This window comes from Canis lupus, chromosome X, assembly GCF_048164855.1.
Source record: "Canis lupus baileyi chromosome X, mCanLup2.hap1, whole genome shotgun sequence".
In the NCBI taxonomy this organism is placed as follows: Eukaryota; Metazoa; Chordata; class Mammalia; order Carnivora; family Canidae; genus Canis; species Canis lupus.
The window spans coordinates 62,363,131-62,381,736 of record NC_132876.1 but is presented as its reverse complement, the minus strand read 5'-3'; the positions used below and the strand labels follow the sequence as shown (position 1 = coordinate 62,381,736).

Below are 18,606 nucleotides of genomic sequence, written 5' to 3'. Positions count from 1 at the left end.
AGATACTAAGTCTTCTTTAAATCTTTGGTAGAATTCCCCTGTGAAGCGATCTGGCCCCGGATTTTTTTTTTAATTTTTTTAAGATTTTATTTTTTAAAATTTATTAGAGAGAGAGAGAGAGAGAGAGAGGCAGAGACACAGGCAGAGGGAGAAGCAGGCTCCGTGCAGGGAGCCCAATGTGGGACTCGATCCTGGGTCTCCAGGATCATGCCCTGGACTGAAGGCAGTGGTAAACCACTAAGCCACCGGGGCTGCCCTGGCCCCAGATTTTTATTTGTTGGGAGATTTGTGATTAATGATTCAATTTCTTTGCTGGTTATCAGTCTGTTCAAGTTTTCTTTTTCTTTTTGTTTCAATTTCGGTAGTTTGTATATTTTTGGGAATTTATCCATTTCTTCCATAATGTCCAATTTCATGGCATATATATTTTTCATATTCTCTTAAATTGTTCTATTTCTCCTCTCTCATTTGTGAATTTATTTATTTGAGGTCTTTCCCTTTCTTTTTGATACGTCTGACTAGCAGTTCATCAATTTTTTATTTTTTTCACAAACCCAGCTCCTGGTTCCATTGACCTTTTCCACTGTTTTTTAGTTTCTGTATCATTTATTTGTATTCTAATCTTTATTATTTCCCTTCTTCTCCTGACTTTAGGTTTCATTTGTTGCTTTTTTTTCTAGGTCTTTTTGGTATAAAGTCAGATTTATTATTTGAGTTTTTTCTTGTTTCTTAAGATAGACCTATATTGCCTATATATTTCCCTTTTCAACCCACTTTTGCTGCATCCCAAAGGTTTTGGACCATTATGTTTTCATGTTCATTTGTTTCCATGTATTTTTTATTGCTTCTTTAATTTCTTGCTTGACCCATTCATTTCTTAATAGAATGTTCTTTACCCTCCATGTGTCTGCTGTTTACAATTTTTTTCTTGTGGTTGACTTGAAGTTTCATAGCATTGTGTTCAGAAAAGATGAATTGTATGTTCTCAGCTTTTTTGTACTTGTTGAGAACTGACTTGTGACCTATGATCTATATTCTGGAGAATGTCCCACGTGCACTTGAAAAGAATGTGTATTCTGCTGCTTCAGGATGAAATATTCTGAATATATATTAAGTCTATCTGGTCCAGTGTGCCATTCAAAGCCATTGTTTCCTTTTCATTTTCTGTTTTGATGTTGGGTCTATTGGTATAAGTGGGGTGATAAAGTACCCTACTAATATTGTATTATAATCAGTGAGTTCTTTTGTAAGTGTTATTGTTTTATAGAATTAGTTGCTCCCAATTTGCGGGCATAAATATTTATGATTGTTAGATCTTCTTGACAGATAATTTCTTTTACTATGTCATAGTGCCCTTCTTCATCTCCTCTTACAATCGTTGGTATAAAATCTAGTTTGTCTGATATAAGGATGGTTACGCCTGCTTTCTTTTGACATATATTTGCATGATAAATGTTTATCCATTTCCTCACTATCAATCTGTAGATGTTTTAAGTTCTAAAATGATTCCCTTGTAGGCAGCATATGGGTGTTTTTTTTTAAACATTCTGACACCTTATGTCTTTTGATTGGAGCATTTAGCCCATTTACATTCAGATTAATTATTGATAAGTATTTATTGCCATTTAATTACTTGTTTCTGGAGATTTTTTTTCTGATCCTTTGTAATCTTTGTTGTTTTTGATCTTTTTTCCCCCAAAGAGGCACCTTTAATGTTTCTTGCAGGACTTACTTAGTAGTCATGAACTCCTTTAGGGTTTTTTTTTAAAGATTTTATTAATTTATTCATGAGAGACACATAGAGAGGCAGAGACATAGGCAGAGGGAAAAGAGGCTCCCTGCAGGGAGCCCAATGTGTGTCTCAATCCCAGGACCCCAGGATCATGCCCTGAGCCAAAGGCAGATCCTCAACCACTGAGTCACCAAGGCATCCTGAACTCCTTTTTTTGTCTGGAAATCTCCTTTACTGTCTTCTGAGTAATAATCTTTCTGGGTAGAGTACTCTTAACTGCACATTTTTCTCATTCAGCATGTTGAATATATAATGCCACCTTATTCTGGCATGCAACGTTTCTGTGGATAAATCTGCTGTTAACCTTTTTGTTCTTCCCTTGTAAGTTAGGGACCTTTTGTCCTGATGCATTTAGGATTTTTTTCTCTATCAATAAATTTTCCAAATTTAACTACAATGTATCATGATGCTGGCCTCCTTTTGTTGATTTTGTTGGTAGTTCTCTGTGTGTTGTGGAGTTGTATATCTGTTACCTTCCCCAGATTACGGAAGTTTTCAGCTATAATTTCCTCAAATAAAACTTATACCCTCTTTCTCTCTCTTCTTTTTCTGGGACATCTATTATACCAATGTTATTATGTTTGATGGAGTCACTGATTTCCCGACTCTACTCTTCAAAATTTTGCCTTCTCCTTTTTGTTCAGCTTCATTTTTCCCTATAATTCTATCTTTTAAGTCACTTATTCTTTCCTCTGATTCTTCCATCCTTGTGTTCATTATACCCAATTGGTTTCAAATCTCAGTTATAGCATTTTAAAATTTTTGGCCTGACTGTATTTTTATTTTATTTTATTTTTAAAATTTATTTTTTATTGGTGTTCAATTTGCCAACATATAGAATAACACCCAGTGCTCATCCCGTCAAGCGCCTACCTCAGTGCCCGTCACCCAGTCACCCCACCCCCCTCCCACCTCCTCTTCCATCACCCCTAGTTTGTTTCTCAGAGTTAGGAGTCTCTCATGTTCTGTCTCCCTTTCTGATATTTCCCACTCATTTTTTCTCCTTTCCCCTTTATTCCCAGATGTGGAGAAAGGGGAACCCTCTTGCACTGTTGGTGGGAATGTGAACTGGTGCAGCCACTCTGGAAAACTGTTTGGAGGTTCCTCAAAGAGTTAAAAATAGATCTGCCCTACGACCCAGCAATTGCACTGCTGGGGATTTACCCCAAAGATACAGATGCAGTGAAATGCTGGGACACCTGCACCCCGATGTTTAGAGGATCAATGTCCACAATAGCCAAACTGTGGAAGGAGCCTCGGTGTCCATCGAAAGATGAATGGATAAAGAAGATGTGGTTTATGTATACAATGGAATATTACTCAGCCATTAGAAATGACACCCGCCATTTGCTTCGACGTGGATGGAACTGGAGGGTATTATGCTGATTGTATTTTTAGCTATTTTTTCTCTGTGGCAAGGGTCCCCCTGATGTCTTCCATTCTTTTCTCAAGCCCACTTAGCTTCATTATGATCATTGCTTTAAATTCTTCCATCAAGCATACTGCTTATACCTGTTTCAATTGGATCTCTGACCATGAACTTTTCTTGTTAGTTCTTTTGGGATGAATTCCTCCATATTCATATTTTTTGTAAGTCTCTGCCTTCTTATGTGTGTTATAAAAGTGTCTTACATTTCCTGCTCTTGGTGGCATTATGAAAAAAAGGTCATAAAATGTCCAGGGCCTATCACTTTAGGAATTACCTCTGATGTGTGCTGTGTGTGCTCTGCTGCTATATTTTGTCTGCTCTATCCCTCACTTCAATTGTCTGCAGAGGTTATCCTTGTCTGCAGTGAGCATTGTTTGGACCTTGGCCAGAGTGTATCTAGTTTTAATTAGATGTGCTCTGATCTGCTCATCTAAAGAGACCTGATGATATTTCCACTAGAACTGAAGCTTTGCAGAACTCTATGATCAGTAGAACATAGTGCATGTGGGGGGTTTGTGTTGGTCTTCTGGGGCAGGGGCCCCCTGTGCTGGTCCTAAGGTACACTTGCATGAGAAAAGCAGTACCAGTATAGATAGGGGGCATGGCTTGTTGTAAACAAGTTAGTCAATTTTGGTGCCATTCTGTTTACTGAATTGGGTTTATGCTGAGGGGTGGGAGAAGGATATAGTGCCAGTCTGCTCCTTTTTCCCCAGGAAAGGGAGTCTATGCTTGCTGCTCTCAGGGAAGCACTTTCAGAGGAGCAAATAATTTCTCCTTGTGTGTCACTTGCATTTTTCAGATTGCTGATTATTCATTGTCTCTGGGTCACTTGACTCTCTGGATCAGTGCACACACCTTGGGTTCTACCCTAGTCAGGCCTTGCCAACTTTTAAAATTCCAAACTTCAGGGATATTTGCGTGGCTCAGTCACTTAAGCGTTTGCTTTCAGCTCAGGTCATGATCCCACTGTCCTGGGATAGAGCCCTGCATAAGGCTCCCTGCTCAGAGGAAGTCTGCTTCTCCATCTGCCCTTCCTCCTCTTCATGTATTTTTCTTTTCTTTTCTTTTCTTTTCTTTTCTTTTCTTTTCTTTTCTTTTCTTTTTTTTCTTTCCTTTTCTTTTCTTTTCTCTTTCTTTCTTTCTTTCTTCTTTCTTTCTTCTTCTCTCTGCTTTCTCTCTCTCTATGTTCTTTTCTTTCTTTTCTTTTCTCTTTCTTCTTTCTTTCTTTCGTTCTTTCTTCTTTCTTTCTTCTTCTCTCTGCTTTCTCTCTCTCTCTCTCTCTCTCTCTGCCTCTGTCTCTCTCTCTCTCTCTCTCTCTCTCAATAAATAAAATATTTGAAAGAAGTTCCAAACTTCAGGAACTTGGTGGGGCTGGGACCTACCCTGGTCCTCTGGGAATGTATTTCTCTGAGTTGGGACTGATTAACATTTGATCCTGAAGGGCAGTCCTGCCAGAGATTGGGATTGAAATTGGGAGAGAGCAAGCTAAACAGCCAGTGTCTGGATTAGCCACTTTTAGCAGGCATCTGTGTGCCAACATTGAGGGGTGGCAAAAATAATCATGCCTGCCAATTCTTTTGTCCCTAGAGAGGCAAAGCCATCTTTTACAAATGTGCTCAAAAATGTACAAACCAACTCTCCCCATGCTCTTTAGGGGATCCTCAGATCACACAGTCTGCCCTGGGATTGCTTGCCTACCAATGTTCTAAGAGTAGGGCAGCAGCCTCAAGGGTCTATCTCAGCCAAGTCTGAACCTCTGAAAGTTCATTCTTTGAGTCATGCTCATTGCAAAAAATCAGGAAATTAAACCCCTCTTATTTTCCTAGCCAATGCTTTGGGAAAGTATTTTCATTGTGTGTATCCCTGTGCACTCCACTCTCTCTCATCTCTCTCCATGATGAGGGCTCTATTCCCTCCACAGCAACTGTGATCTGTCTCTCTCCAAAACCATGCCTCTACACTTCCTACCTTCCTTGAAGTGGCCTCTTCACTTCCCTTAGTTGTGCAGTTTGTTCTATCAGCCCTCAGGTGCATTTCTTGAGTATTCAGAATGATTTGATACCTATCTAGTTGTGTTTGAGGGATGAGGCAAGCCTAGGGGCCACCTACTATGATACTATTTTAGCTCCCTCCCTCGATTTCCCTTTAATTTGATCACTTTTACTATAATGCATCTAGTGTGGCATTCTTTGAATTTACCCTGTCTGTTGCTTTTATTTATTTTTTATTCAAATTCAATTAACATACTGTATTATTAGTTTCAGAGGTAAAATTTAGTGATTCATTAATTGCATACAACACCCAGTGCTCATTACATCAAGTGCCCTCTTTCATGTCCATCACCATATTACCACATCCCCTACCAACCTCCCCTCCAGCAATCCTGTTTATTTCCTAGAGTTAAGTCTCTTATCATTTGCCTCCCTCTTTGTTTTTGTCTTATTTTATTTTCCTTCCCTTCCTCTATGTTCATTTTATGGTTTGCTTGATGTTTTTAGAGTATCATGATTCTAGAACTTCCTGACCTTCATCAGTTTTTCAAATTTTTGATAGATTACTTTATATATATTCTTGTTCTCCATCTTTCTCTCTCTTTACAGGATTCTAATTACATATACTAGATCATTTTCACATGTACCATATGTCTTATGCTCTTTTTCATATTCTATCCTCTTTTCCTTTATGCCATCCATTGATATGACCTATTTTCCAATTTTCTAATTTTTTCTGTTGTTTCTAATATATTGTTAAACTTTATTTTTAGATAATAATTACAAATATATTAAACTTTTGTTCTTTAATATTCAATATATTATTTTATATAGATTCCAGTTTTCTATTAAGATTTTTCACATTTTCCTGAAATTTTTAATTTTATTTTTATTTTTTCTCCTCCAAAATTTTAAATATATTAATAATGAAGTATTATATTTAATTTTAGTTATTATATTTGCTTTAGGTCTTCATTGAATTATAACATTCGTATATTAAATACATGAAGTGCTATTAATGTTAATCTGTTAATATTTATTTCAAGTTTGGGTTATTATGAATAAAACTGCTATGGACATTATTGTGCATGTCTTTTATTATATATATACATATATATATACACACTTATATCTCTTAGTTATATACATAGAAGTTGAATAAGAATCATGGATTAGGCATAATCAAAATTATTTTGAAGTGTCTGCTATCTCTGATATTTAGATCACTTATTTACGTGTTTCTATGTGAAAACCATGTCTTGGTTTTCTCTCATTTGGTCCTAAATTTTGAAAGATGGACGACTTTTTTAACATTTTTTTTTTTTTGGATCCCAGACGAGCTTTATTGCAAGCACCCTCGGGCGAGGTTCCACGACTCACGTTGGGGGGGTGGGGAGTGAGTCGGGGAAGTCACACTGGGAAGGTATTGGTGATGTTCTTTTATTGGGTCGGGGTAGGACCCTGGTTTGTGCCCAAAAAAGGCGAGGTATGTGGTTAGTGAGCATGGGGCGGGGGAAGGGTGTCGGATCATCGCCAAGGCATGGGTCCGAGTTCATATCTGTAAGGTACTTAGTGCTCAGGGCACACGGGGCGAGGAGTAGGTGATTGGCACTTCCCAGAAGTTCCTGGGTGGAGAGTGTCGGTCTCCCGATGGTGATGTGGAGGCCCGTTGTGAGGGTGGCGGGAAAGTCTGTCATCTTAGAGAGGGTTGGTGGAAGGTCCACCATTTCGGTGCCCCGACTTCCCTGCCGGCCCATCATTCCGGCCTCTTTTATATACTGGTGTCAGGGGGGCGTTGACTTTGCTCTGGCTACTTCCTGCAGGCAGTGGGGCGCTGTCGTAGAGGCCATCGGAAGTGGGCAGGCGGGAATAGGGCTGTAGGAGGAGTTGGTTAACTGATATTCTGGTCATTTGTCCCAGGCGCTCTTGTACATAACGTATAAGGCAGGGACCGATTAACAGGAGGAGTATACAGAGGGGCCCTGCCAAGGGGAGAGCCTAGGTCACCCAGGCTTGAGGGTTTAAGTGCCAAATAGAGTCGTCTTGACACCTTGCTCAGATCCCATCTCTGAGCTCCTTGACTTTGGAGGGGACTATGCCTGACTGGTTGACAAAATAGCAGCACTCCTTGTTCAGGTGGAGGCATGTTCCCCCTTTCTCGGTGGTGAGGAGGTCCAGGGCCCATTGGTTCTGCAGGGTGACAGCAGCTAAGCTGGTGACTTGAGTCTGTAGGGCGGTGAGGGAGTCGGCTATACGTTCCATGTCTTCGTTGAGTTGCCTGGGAGAGCTCGTAATAGAAGTTAATGGAGGTTCCCAGTCCCGCCCCCCCCAGTTGTTAGTCCTGCCCCTATTAAGAAGGGGAGAAAAACAGCTGTTTTTCTCCGAGGGGTAGGGGTAGGGAATACTTGAGAGTTGTTCAGAGGAATAGATGCTTGTGGTCAGAGACAGAAGGATCAGAGTGCAGTTTAAAGAGTCATTGGCGGTTAAGCAACAAGAGTCCTGTGGGGCAGGAGAGAAAGATTCCCGAGGGGGCGCAGTAGGGGAGAGGGGAGATGTTGCTGGTGGTATGAGGGGTGGAGGAGATGAGGTTCAGGATCGGTATGGGAGCACCGATAGATCCAATGTGGACCGTTTTATTGGAGAAATTGGGTATAGGCCAGGATTAGGAATCGGGATCCCGATGATGTTAGTGAGGGAAGAAAAAGGAAAGCAGATCCAGCAATCTTGTCCTCCAGAAACATTTTTCCAGAGGTTGTAACTGGAATTTAGGAGGGTTAGGGTGAGAGGTTTAGTGGAGGGTGCTCCCCGTGAGGAGTCGAGATGGATCCCTTTATATCCGGGTTGTGCTTGTACAGGTGTTGTACTCTCTTAAGGGAGTGGTTGCGGGAGGCCTGGTCCTGGACCCCTCCCCCATCAGAGAGTCCTATTTGGGCCAAATAGGTCCAGCAGACCTTTCCAGATTTGGGGTACTTAGTGCAGGGGGATCGAAAGGTTTGAGACAGCTCAGAGGTCCAAAAGGTCCTTCCCGGGGCATAGGGCGACGTGCAGAGGGTTGGCGTTTTTCCCCGGTAGCAAGATTTTGGCATAGAGGTATAAGCCGAGAAGTAGCGCGAGGTACCCGAGCCCCTCATGCAGTCACATGACTCTGCCTGGATCAGGGGGCTCAGGAGGAGTATTAGGAGGAGATTTAACCAAGCGGAGCTTGGTGGGGCCCACCATCTGGGAGGCCCATTTACTGTCGGCGGGGGCCCGTTTAAGGTTGTTGATGTGTACCCGTGGCTGGTGGCCCAGGAATTTAGCCGCAATTGGGGTAGTGAGGATGATGGTGTGGGGTCCCGTCCACCGCGTTTGCAAGGGGCCGGGGCTGCGACTCCTGAGGAGAACCTGGTCACCCGGGAGCAGTTTCTGGGGAGGAATCTCATCATCCTCGAGGTCGTTCAGGGCCGGGGTGACTGAGTCAGCATGAGCTGGATGCTGGATATAAAGGCGGGCCCGTTGTCCGACTGGAGGGTTCGAGGCAGCCCCAAACGGGGAATGATGTGTTCGTAAGTACGGTGGCCACGACGTCCGCTGTCTCACGGGCGTGGGATAAGCTTCTATCCAACCATGACAGGTCCCTAAGTAAGCCTCCTCGAGGTGGGCGGCGGGGATTGAGGTCCGTAGGAGGAGGAGGGAGCCTCTGTGCTGGGCAAGGGCTCAACCTCCTCTCGGATTTCGGCACACGTTGAGTTTCCCTCGCCAGTGATGCTTAGGCCGCAGAGTTGCTGTAGGTCAGTAAAAATAACCAGCATCAGAATATTCCAGCTTCCACGGCTGCTACCTGTAGCTTTCAACCTGCGCGGGGAGCTCCGGCCGCCACGGCCCCGCTCGCGTCCGACACCCGAGCCGCCCCGAGCCCTCTGGAGCTGCTGGCCTGTCCGGACTCCCGCGGCCCCCGGCGACAGGCGCACAGACCTGGCGGCGGGGGCCTTTTTTAACATTTTTTAAACATTTATTAGGGAACTTTAATCAAAGCCACAGAGATTTTGATCTGTTTGTGGCAGTGCCAGAGAAATAGTAACAATTTAAACCATGCTAATTAAACACCTTAGAGGTACATATACTATTTCACTTTTTCTTTTCCTTTTTTCTTTTTTTTTTTAAATTGAAAGACTAACTGATCTCAAGGCAACACATCCGGTAAGCGACAGTCAGAATATGACCTCAGGCTAGATGGATGATTTTAAATTACATGTTAGGCATTATGTATAAAAACTTGTGTGGGATCTGGATGTTATCCCATTTTTTTCCTATTTAATTTTTCCTCTTTTTTTCCTTTAAATTCAATAGCCAATAAATACTACATCATTAGTTTCAGATGTACAGTTAAAAATTTATCAATTGTATATTTTCTCATGTGCTTGTTGGCCAGTCTATGTCTTCCTCTGTGAAATTTTTGTTCATGCCTTTTGCTCATTTTATGATTGGATTGTTTGTTTCTTTGCTGTTGAGTTTAATAAGTTCTTTATAGATCTTGGATACTAGCCCTTTATCTGATATGTGTGTATCACAACCAGTGCTCATCATTACATCAAGTGCCCATCACCCAATTACCCCATTCCTTCATCCACTTCCCCTTCAGCAACCCTGTTTGTATCTTATAGTTGAGTCTCTCATAGTTTTTCTCCCTCTCTGATGACTTCCCAATTTTCCCTCTCTTCTTGTATGATCCTCTGTGATGTTTCTTATACCCACATAAAAGTGAAACCATATAATTGTCTTTCTCTGAATGACTTATTTCACTCAACAGAATACCTCCAGTTCCATCCATGTTGATGTAAATCATAAGTATTCATCCTTTCTGATGGCTGAGTAATATGCCACATCTTTGTCCATTTATTGGTTGATAGATATCTCTATCTGCAGTTTTGCTATTGTGGACATTGGTGCTTTAACATAAGGGTGCAGGTGCCCCTTCAGATCACTACATTTGTATCTTTGGGGTAATTATCTAGTACAGTAATTGCTGTGTCATAGGGTAGATCTATTCTTAACTTCTTGAGGAAACACCATATTGTTTCCCAGAGTGGCTGTAACAGTTGCTTTCCCACCAGCAGTTTAAGAGAGTTCCCCTTTCTCTGCATCGTCACCGACAGTTGTTTTTCCTGTCTTGTTAATTTTAGGTATTCTCACTGGTGGAAAGAGGTATCTCATTGTGGTTTTCACCTTCCCTGTCTAACCCATTCCATTCTTTGGAATAAATGCATAGTATGGAAATTTTAGCAATATTAATTCTTCCAATCCATTAGCATGAATTATCTTTCCATTTATTTGTGTCATTTTCGACTTATTTCCCCAATGTCTTATAAATTACAGATGATTTACCTTCCTGGTTACATTTATTCATAAGTATTGTTTTTCTTTTTGATGCAATTATAAATGAAATTGTTTTCTAAATTTCTTTTTCTGACTGTTATTAGTGTATATAAATGAAACAAATTTTTGCATACAATAATTTTTTATCTGGCAACTTTACTGAATTGTTTATTAGTTCTAATAGAGTTTTTGTGGTGGCATCTTAAGGGTTTTCTATAAATATCTTCTATAAATAGTGAAAACTTTACATCTTCCTTTCCAATTCCAATGATTTTTATTTATTATATTTTTTGTCTAATTTCTCTGGCTAGAATCTCCCAATATTATATTGAATAAAAGTGGTGAGAGTTTCCTTTCCTTCTCCCAAATTTTAGAGGAAAATCTTTCAGCTACTCGCCATTCAGTATAATCTTAGCTGTGGGCTTGTCATATATAGCTTTTAATGTGTTGAGTTCCATTTTCTCTATACCCAATTTATTCATTTTTTATCAAATGGATGTTGAATTTTTGTGAAATGCTTTTACTACATCTATTGAAATTATATGCTTTTTATTCTTCATGCTGTTATCATGGTGCATCACTTTGATTGATTTGTAGATGTTGAATCATCTTTGCAACCCTAGGATAAATCACATTTGATCATCATGCATGGACTTTTTAATATGTTGTTGAATTCACTTTATTAATATTTTGTTGAGAATTTCTACATCTATTTTTCATCAGGGATATTGACTTGTAGTTTTGGGGTTTTTTTTGTGGCTTTGTTTCCTGATTTTGGTGTTATGGTAATGCTGCTTTCATGAAATGAGTTTAAAAATGTTTCCTACTGGGATCCCTGGGTGGCGCAGCGGTTTGGCGCCAGCCTTTGGCCCAGGGCGCGATCCTGGAGACCAGGGATCGAATCCCACATCGGGCTCCCGGTGCATGGAGCCTGCTTCTCCCTCTGCCTGTGTCTCTGCCTCTCTCTCTCTCACTGTGTGCCTATCATAAATAAATAAAAAAATAAAAAAAATTAAAAAAAATGTTTCCTACTCTTCTATTTATTGGAAGAACTGAGAAGGATTAGATCAATTCTTGTTTGAATGTTTAGTTGAATTCTCAGAGAAGCTATCTGATCATGGACTTTTGTTTGTTGGGATTTTTTGTTACTGGTTCAATCTCCTTACTAGTTACTGATCTGTTCAAATTCTCTATTTCGTTCTTTAAAAGATTTATTTATTTGAGAGAGAGAGAGAGAACCCGTGGGAGGGGCAGAGGGAGAGGGATAGAAAATCTCAAGGAGACTACACAGAGTGTGAAGTCCAACGTGGGGTTGATGTCACAACCCTGAGATCACAACATGAGACAAAACCAAGAGTTGGATACTCAACCAACTGTATCACTCAGGTGCCACCAGATTTTCTATTTCTTCATGAGTTACTTTTGGTAGATTGTACATTTCTAGGAACTTAACCATTTCTTTTAGTTTCTCCAATTTATTGGCATACAATCATTCACAGTATTTTCTTATGATCCTTTATATTCTAAGGTATCAGTTATAACATCCCCTCTCTACTTTCTGATTTTGAGTCAGATCTTTTTTCCTTGGTGAGTCTAGCTAAATGTTTCTCAATTTTGATTATATTTTGAAAAATCAATTCTCTGTTTTATTGTTTTTTTTCTATTGTTTATTTAGTTTTTATTTCCACTGTTTTTTTTCTATTGTATTTTCATCTATTTCTACTGTTCTTTCTTTCCTTCTTTTCTTTCTTTCTCTTTCTTTCTTTCTTTCTTTCTTTCTTTCTTTCTTTCCTTTCTTTCTTTCTTTCTTTCTTTCTTTCTTTCTTTCTTTCTTTTCTTCTTTCTTTCTTTTCTTTCTTTCTCTCTCCCTTTCTTTCTTTCTTTCTTTCTTTCTTTCTTTTCTTTTTCTCATTCATTCATTCTTCTATTAACTTTGGGCTTTATTTGTTCTTCATCCAATTCTAGTAAGAGTAAAGTTAGTTGTTTATTTTAGATTTTTTTTTCTTCATGTAGGCATTTATTGCTATGAATTTCCCTCAGAACTTGTTAGAACTGCTACTACCACAACCTATAAATTTTGGTATGCTCTATTTCCATTTTCCTTTGTCAGGTATTTTTTATTTCACTTTTGATTTCTCCTTTGAACCATCAGTTACACAGTAACATATTGCTTAATCTCCACATATTGTATGGTTTTTCTAGGGTTTTTTTTCTGGTAATTGACCTATAGTTTAATGACCTTATGGTTGGGGAAAATGCTTAATATAATTTCAATCTTTTTAAAATTATAAAGCCTTTATTGTGTCCAATATATGATTTATCCTGGAGAAGTTCCATGAGAACTTAAAAATATTTATTCTATTGCTTTAGGATGGAGTGTTTAATATATATCCAAGTCTGTCTGGTATAACGTGTAGTTTAAAGATTATCTTCCCTATTGAAGTTTTCCTGGATGATATATCCATTGGTGTATATTAAAACCCTCTACTATTATTGTATTGCTGTTCATTTTTACCTTTAGGCCTATTAATATTTGTTTTATATATTGGTGCTCCTATACTGGGTGAACAAATATTTATAAATGTTATATTCACTTTTTGGACTGAGTCCTTTATCATTATATAATGACCTTCTCCATAGCTTATTACAGGCTTTGATTTATTTTTCTTATTCATTTTATTTTTTTAATTTAAATTCAATTTGCAAACATATAGAGCATTGATATTTTCAGATGTAGTTTCCAATAATTCATCAGTTGTGTATAACACCGAGTACTCATCACATCACATGCGTTCCTTAAGACCCATCACTGAGTTACCCCATCCTCCCACCCATTCCTCCTTCAGCAAACCTCAGATTGTTTCCCAGAGTTAAGATTTTCTCATGATTTGTATTCCTCTCTGATTTTCCCCATTCAGTTTCCCCTCCTTCCTTATGATCTCTCCAACTATTTCTTATATTCAGCATATGAATGAAACCATATAATTTTCTCTCTGTTTGACTTATTTCACTCAGCATAACCTACAATTCCAACCACATCAATGTAAATGGTACATATACATCTTTTCTGATGGCTGAGTAATATTCCATTGTATATATGTATCACATGTTCTTTATTGATGCATCTATTGAAGGACAACTTAGCTCCTACCACAGTTTGGTTATTTTGGACATTGCTGTTATGAACAATAGGGTGCAGGTGTCCAGTTGTTTCACTATATCTGTATCTTTGGGGGTAAATACTCAGTAGTGCAATTGCTGGGTCATAGGGTAGCTCTATTTTTTTTTAGCTCTTAAGGAATTTCCACACTGTTTTCCACAATAGCTCTATCATCTTCCAATTCCACCAACACTGGAATAAGGTTCTACATTCTCCACATCCTCACCAACATTTGCTGTTGCCTGTCTTGTTAATTTTCACCATTCTCACGGGTGTGAGGTGGCATCTCAGTGTGGTTGATTTGTATTTCCCTGATGGCAAGTGATGTGGACCATTTTCTCAGGTGCTTGTTGGCCAAGTATATGTCTTCCTCTATGAAGTTTCTGTTCATGTCCTTGGCCCATTTCATGATTGGATTGTTTGTATCTTGGGTGTTGAGTTTAATAAGTTCATTATAGAACTTGGATACTACCCCTATATCTGATTTGTTATTTGCAAATATTCTCTACCCCATTGGGTAGATTGTCTTTTACTTTTGTTGGCTGTTTCTTTTGCTGTGCAGGAGCTTTTTATCTTGATTAAGTACCAAAATTCATTTTTGCTTTTGTTTACCTTCCCTTCAGAGAAGTTTCTTGCAAGAAGGTCCTGTGGCCAAGTTAATAAAGGGTGTTTCCTATGTTGTCCTCTAGAATTTTGATGGATTCTGGTCTCACATTTAGATCTTTCATCCACTTTGAGTTTATCATTGTATATGGTGTAAGAGAATGGTCTAGTTTCATTCTTCTGCATGTGGCTGTCCAATTTTCCCAGCACCATTTATTGAAGAGACTGTCCTTGTTCCAGTGGATAGTCTTTCCTGCTTTGTCAAATATTAGTTGACCATAGAGGTAAGGGCCCATTTCTGAGTCTCGATTATGTTCCATTGATCTATGTGTCTGTTTTAGTGCCAGTACCACACTGTTTTGATGATCAGCTTTGTAATCAAGCTTTGAAATCCGGCATTGTGATGCCCCCAGTTCTGCTTTTCTTTTTCCATAGTCCCCTGGCTATTCGGGGTCTTTTCTGATTCCACACAAATCTTAAGATGATTTGTTCGAACTATCTGAAGAAAGTACATGGTCTTTTGATAGGGATTGCTGTAAATGTGAACATTGCCCTGGGTAGCATTTAATTCTTCTAATATCAATCCATGAACATGGAATATTTTTCCATCTCTTTGTGTCTTCCTCAATTCCTTTCAGAAGTGTTCTGAGGTTTTTGGGGCATAGATCCTTTACCTCTTTGTTTAGGTTTATTCCTAGGTATCTTATGCTTTTTGGGGCAATTGTGAATGGGATTGACTCCTTAATTTCTCTTTCTTCAGTCTCATTGTTAGTGTATAGAAATGCCACTGATTTCTGGACATTGGTTTTGTATCCTGCCACACTGCTGAATTGTTGTATGAGTTCTAGCAATCTTGGAGTGAAGTCTTTTGGGTTTTCTATGTACAGTATCATGTCATCTGCAAAGAGGGAGAGTTTGACTTCTTCTTTGCCAATTTGAATGCTTTGATTACTTTTTGTTGCCTGATTGCTGAGGCTAGGACTTCTAGTATTATGTTGAATAGCAGTGTAGCAGTGGTGAGAGTGGACATCCTTGTTGTGTTCCTGATCTTAGGGGAAAGGCTCCCAGTGCTTCCCCATTGAGAATGATACTTGCTGTGGGCTTTTCGTAGATGGCTTTTAAGATGCTGAGGAATGTTCCCTCTATCCCTACACTGTGAAGAGTTTTGATCAGGAATGGATGCTGTATTTTGTGAAATGCTTTCTCTGCATCTATTGAGAGGATCATATGTTTCTTGTTTTTTCTCTTGTTTCTATGATCTATCACGTTGATTGTTTTACGAGTGTCGAACCCGCCTTGTGTCCCGGGAATAAATCCTACTCGGTCATGGTGAATAATCTTCTTAATGTACCTTTGGATCCTATTGGCTAGTATCTTGTTGAGAATTTTTGCCTCTGTGTTCATCAGGGATATTGGTCTATTCTTCTCCTTTTTGGTGGGGTCTTTGGTTTTGGAATTAAGGTGATGCTGGCCTCATAAAACGAGTGTGGAAATATTCCATCTCTTTCTATCTTTCTGAACAGCTTTAGTAGAATAGGTATTGTTTCTCCTTTAAACATTTGATAGAATTCCCCTGGAAATCTATATGGCCCTGGACTTTTGTGTCTTGGGAGGTTTTGAGGACTGCTTCAATTTCCTCCCTGGTTATTGGCCTGTTCAGGTTTTCTATTTCTTCCTGTTCCAGTTTTGGTAGCTTGTGGTTTTCCAGAAATGAGTCCATTTCTTCTAGATTGCCTAATTTATTGGCATATAGCTGCTCATGATATGTTTCTAAAATTGTTTGTATTTCCTTGGTATTGGTTGTGATGTCTCCTTTTTCATTTGTGATTTTATTAATTTGAGTCTGTTCTCTTTTGGTTTTAATAAAGCTGACTAGTGGTTTATCTATCTTATTGATTCAAAGAACCAACTCCTGGTTTTGTTGATCTGTTCCACAGTTCTTCTGGTCTATATTTTATGGAGTTCTTCTTGAATCTTTATTAAATCTCTTCTTCTTCTGTGTGTAGGTTTTATTTGCTGTTCTTTATCCAGTTCCATTAGGTGCGAGGTTTGCTGGTGTATTTGAGTTTTTTCCAATTTTTTTGAGGGATGCTTGTATTGCGATGTATTTCCCTCTTAGGAGTGCTTTTGCTATATTCCAAAGATTTTGTACGGTTTTATCTTCATTCTCATTAGTTTCCATGAATCTTTTACTTCTTCTCTAATTTCCTGGTTGACTCTTTTATCTTTTAGTATTAAGCTCTTTAGTCTCCATGTGTTTGAATTTCTTCCAAATTTCTTCTTGTGATTGAGTTCAAGTTCAAAGTGTTATGATCTGAAAATATGCAGGGGACAATCCCAATCTTTTGGTATCAGTTAAGACCTGATTTGTGACCCAGTATGTGGTCTATTCTGGAGAAACTTCTATGTGCACTTGGGAAGAATGTGTATTCAGTTGCGTTTGGATATAATGTTCTGTAAAGGTCTGTGAAGTCAATCTGGTCCAGTGTATCATTTAAAACTCTTGTTTCCTTGGAGATATTGTGCTTAGGAGATCTTTCATTTGCATAAATCGCCGTGTTGAAGCCTCCCAGGATTAGTGTATTATTCTCTAAGGATGTCTTTACTTTGGTTATTAATTGATTTACTTGGCTGCTCCCATATTAGGGGCATAAATATTCATGATTTTTAGGTCCTCTTGTTGCATAGACCCTTTACGTATGATATAGTATCCCTCTTCATCTCTTACTACAGTCTTTGGGATAAACTTTAATGCATCTGATATGAGGATGGCTACCCCTGCTTTCTTTTGAGGACCATTTGAATGGTAAATGGTACTCCAACCTTTCATTTTCAGGCTGTCAGCGTCCTTAGGTCTAAAATGCATCTTCTGTAGACAGTAAATAGATGGATGGGTCTTGCTTTTTTATCCAGTCTGAAACCCTGCATCTTTTGATGGGGTCATTAGGTCCATTCACGTTCCGAGTAACTATTGAAAGATATGAATTTATTGTCATCATAATACCTATTCAGTCCCTGATTTTGGCTTTTCTCTGTGGGCTTCCTCTTTTACAGGGTCCTCCTTAATATTTCTTGTAGAGCTGGTTTGGTGGTCACATATTCTTTTAGTTTCTGCTTATCTTGGGACCTCTGTATCTCTCCTATTTTTTTTAATCTCTCCTACTTTGAATGAGAACCTTGCTGTATAGAGTATTCTTGGCTCTATGTTCTTCTCATTTAGGACCCTGAATAGATCCTGCCAGCCCTTTCTGGCTTTCCAGGTCTCTGTGGAGAAGTCTGCTGTTAATCTAATATTTCTCCCCATATAAGTTAGGGATCTCTTGTCACTTGCTGCTTTAAGGATTTTCTCTTTATCTTTGGAATTTGCAATTTCACTATTAAATGTGGAGTTGTTGAACGGTTTTTATGGATTTTAGGGGGGATCTGTTTATCTCCTGGCTCTGAATGCGTGTTTCCCTCCCTAAGGTAGGGAAATTCTGAGGTATGATTTGTTCAAATATGCCTTACGGTCCTCTGTCACTTTTGTTGCCCCCTGGAATCCCAGTTAAAGGTAGATTTTTCCTTCTGAGGCTATCATTTCACTTAACCTTTCCTTATCATATTTTAATTGTCTTTCTCTTTTTTCCTTAGCTTCCTTCCTTGCCATTACCTTGTCTTCTATGTCACTCACTCTTTCTTCTACCTCATTAGCACTAGTCCTTAGGGCCTGCAGTTTGGATTGCATCTCATTTAATTGATTTTTAATTTCTGCCTGATTAGATCTAAACTCTGCAGTCATGAAGTCTCTGGAATCCTTTATGCTTTTTTCCACAGCCACCAGTAGCTTTATAATTGTGCTTCTGAATTGGTTTTCTGACATTGAATTGTAATGCAAATTCCGTAACTCTGTGACAGAGAGTAGTGTTTCTTATTCTTTCTTTTGTGGTGAGTTTTTCTTTCTCTCGTTTTGCTCGGTGCAGAGTGGCTAAAAACGAGTTGTACTCTAAAAGGGAAGAAAAAAAAAGAACAAAGAAGCAAAAGAAAACAAGGAGGCATATCCTCTGGTTCTATATACTGTAAATCCCTCAACTTCCCGTGGAGCTTTCCAGGGCTGCTCAGTCAATACTTGCTCTTCCCTTCTCTTTCCAGGTGGTCTTCTGGGGGAGGGGCCTGCTGTGCTGATTGTCAGATGTGTGCATCTGGGGCTCTTCCCCACCCCCTGCCAGGTGCACGGCTTTGTGGGAGCGGCTTATCCTGTGAGGCCCCTGTTCCCTGGCAGTCCCACTCAGTCCCAGGC

At 39.3% G+C, this 18,606-nt stretch overlaps 1 protein-coding gene across 1 annotated transcript; it reads right to left on the bottom strand.

The window, feature by feature from the left end:
- Positions 1-6,368: 6,368 nt before the first annotated feature.
- Positions 6,369-9,192, bottom strand: LOC140628483 (uncharacterized). The gene is made up of 3 exons (XM_072817815.1): positions 9,033-9,192; positions 8,486-8,907; positions 6,369-7,490 (listed from the first exon to the last, which is right to left on the bottom strand). The coding sequence occupies exons 1-3, from the start codon at positions 9,190-9,192 to the stop codon at positions 7,104-7,106; spliced, it is 969 nt and encodes a 322-aa protein (XP_072673916.1). The 3' UTR covers positions 6,369-7,103.
- Between the last annotated feature and the right edge of the window lie 9,414 nt (positions 9,193-18,606).

What these genes read in the sequence shown, in the direction of transcription:
- LOC140628483 (XM_072817815.1), bottom strand. Translation starts at nt 9,192, where the DNA reads ATGTTAAAAAAGGCCCCCGCCGCCAGGTCTGTGCGCCTGTCGCCGGGG. An exon ending in GCGCAGGTTGAAAGCTACAG is followed by an intron (nt 8,908 to 9,032) that starts GTAGCAGCCGTG and finishes GAGGAGGTTGAG; the next exon opens with CCCTTGCCCAGCACAGAGGC. An exon ending in TCCTGGGCCACCAGCCACGG is followed by an intron (nt 7,491 to 8,485) that starts GTACACATCAAC and finishes GAGCTCTCCCAG; the next exon opens with GCAACTCAACGAAGACATGG.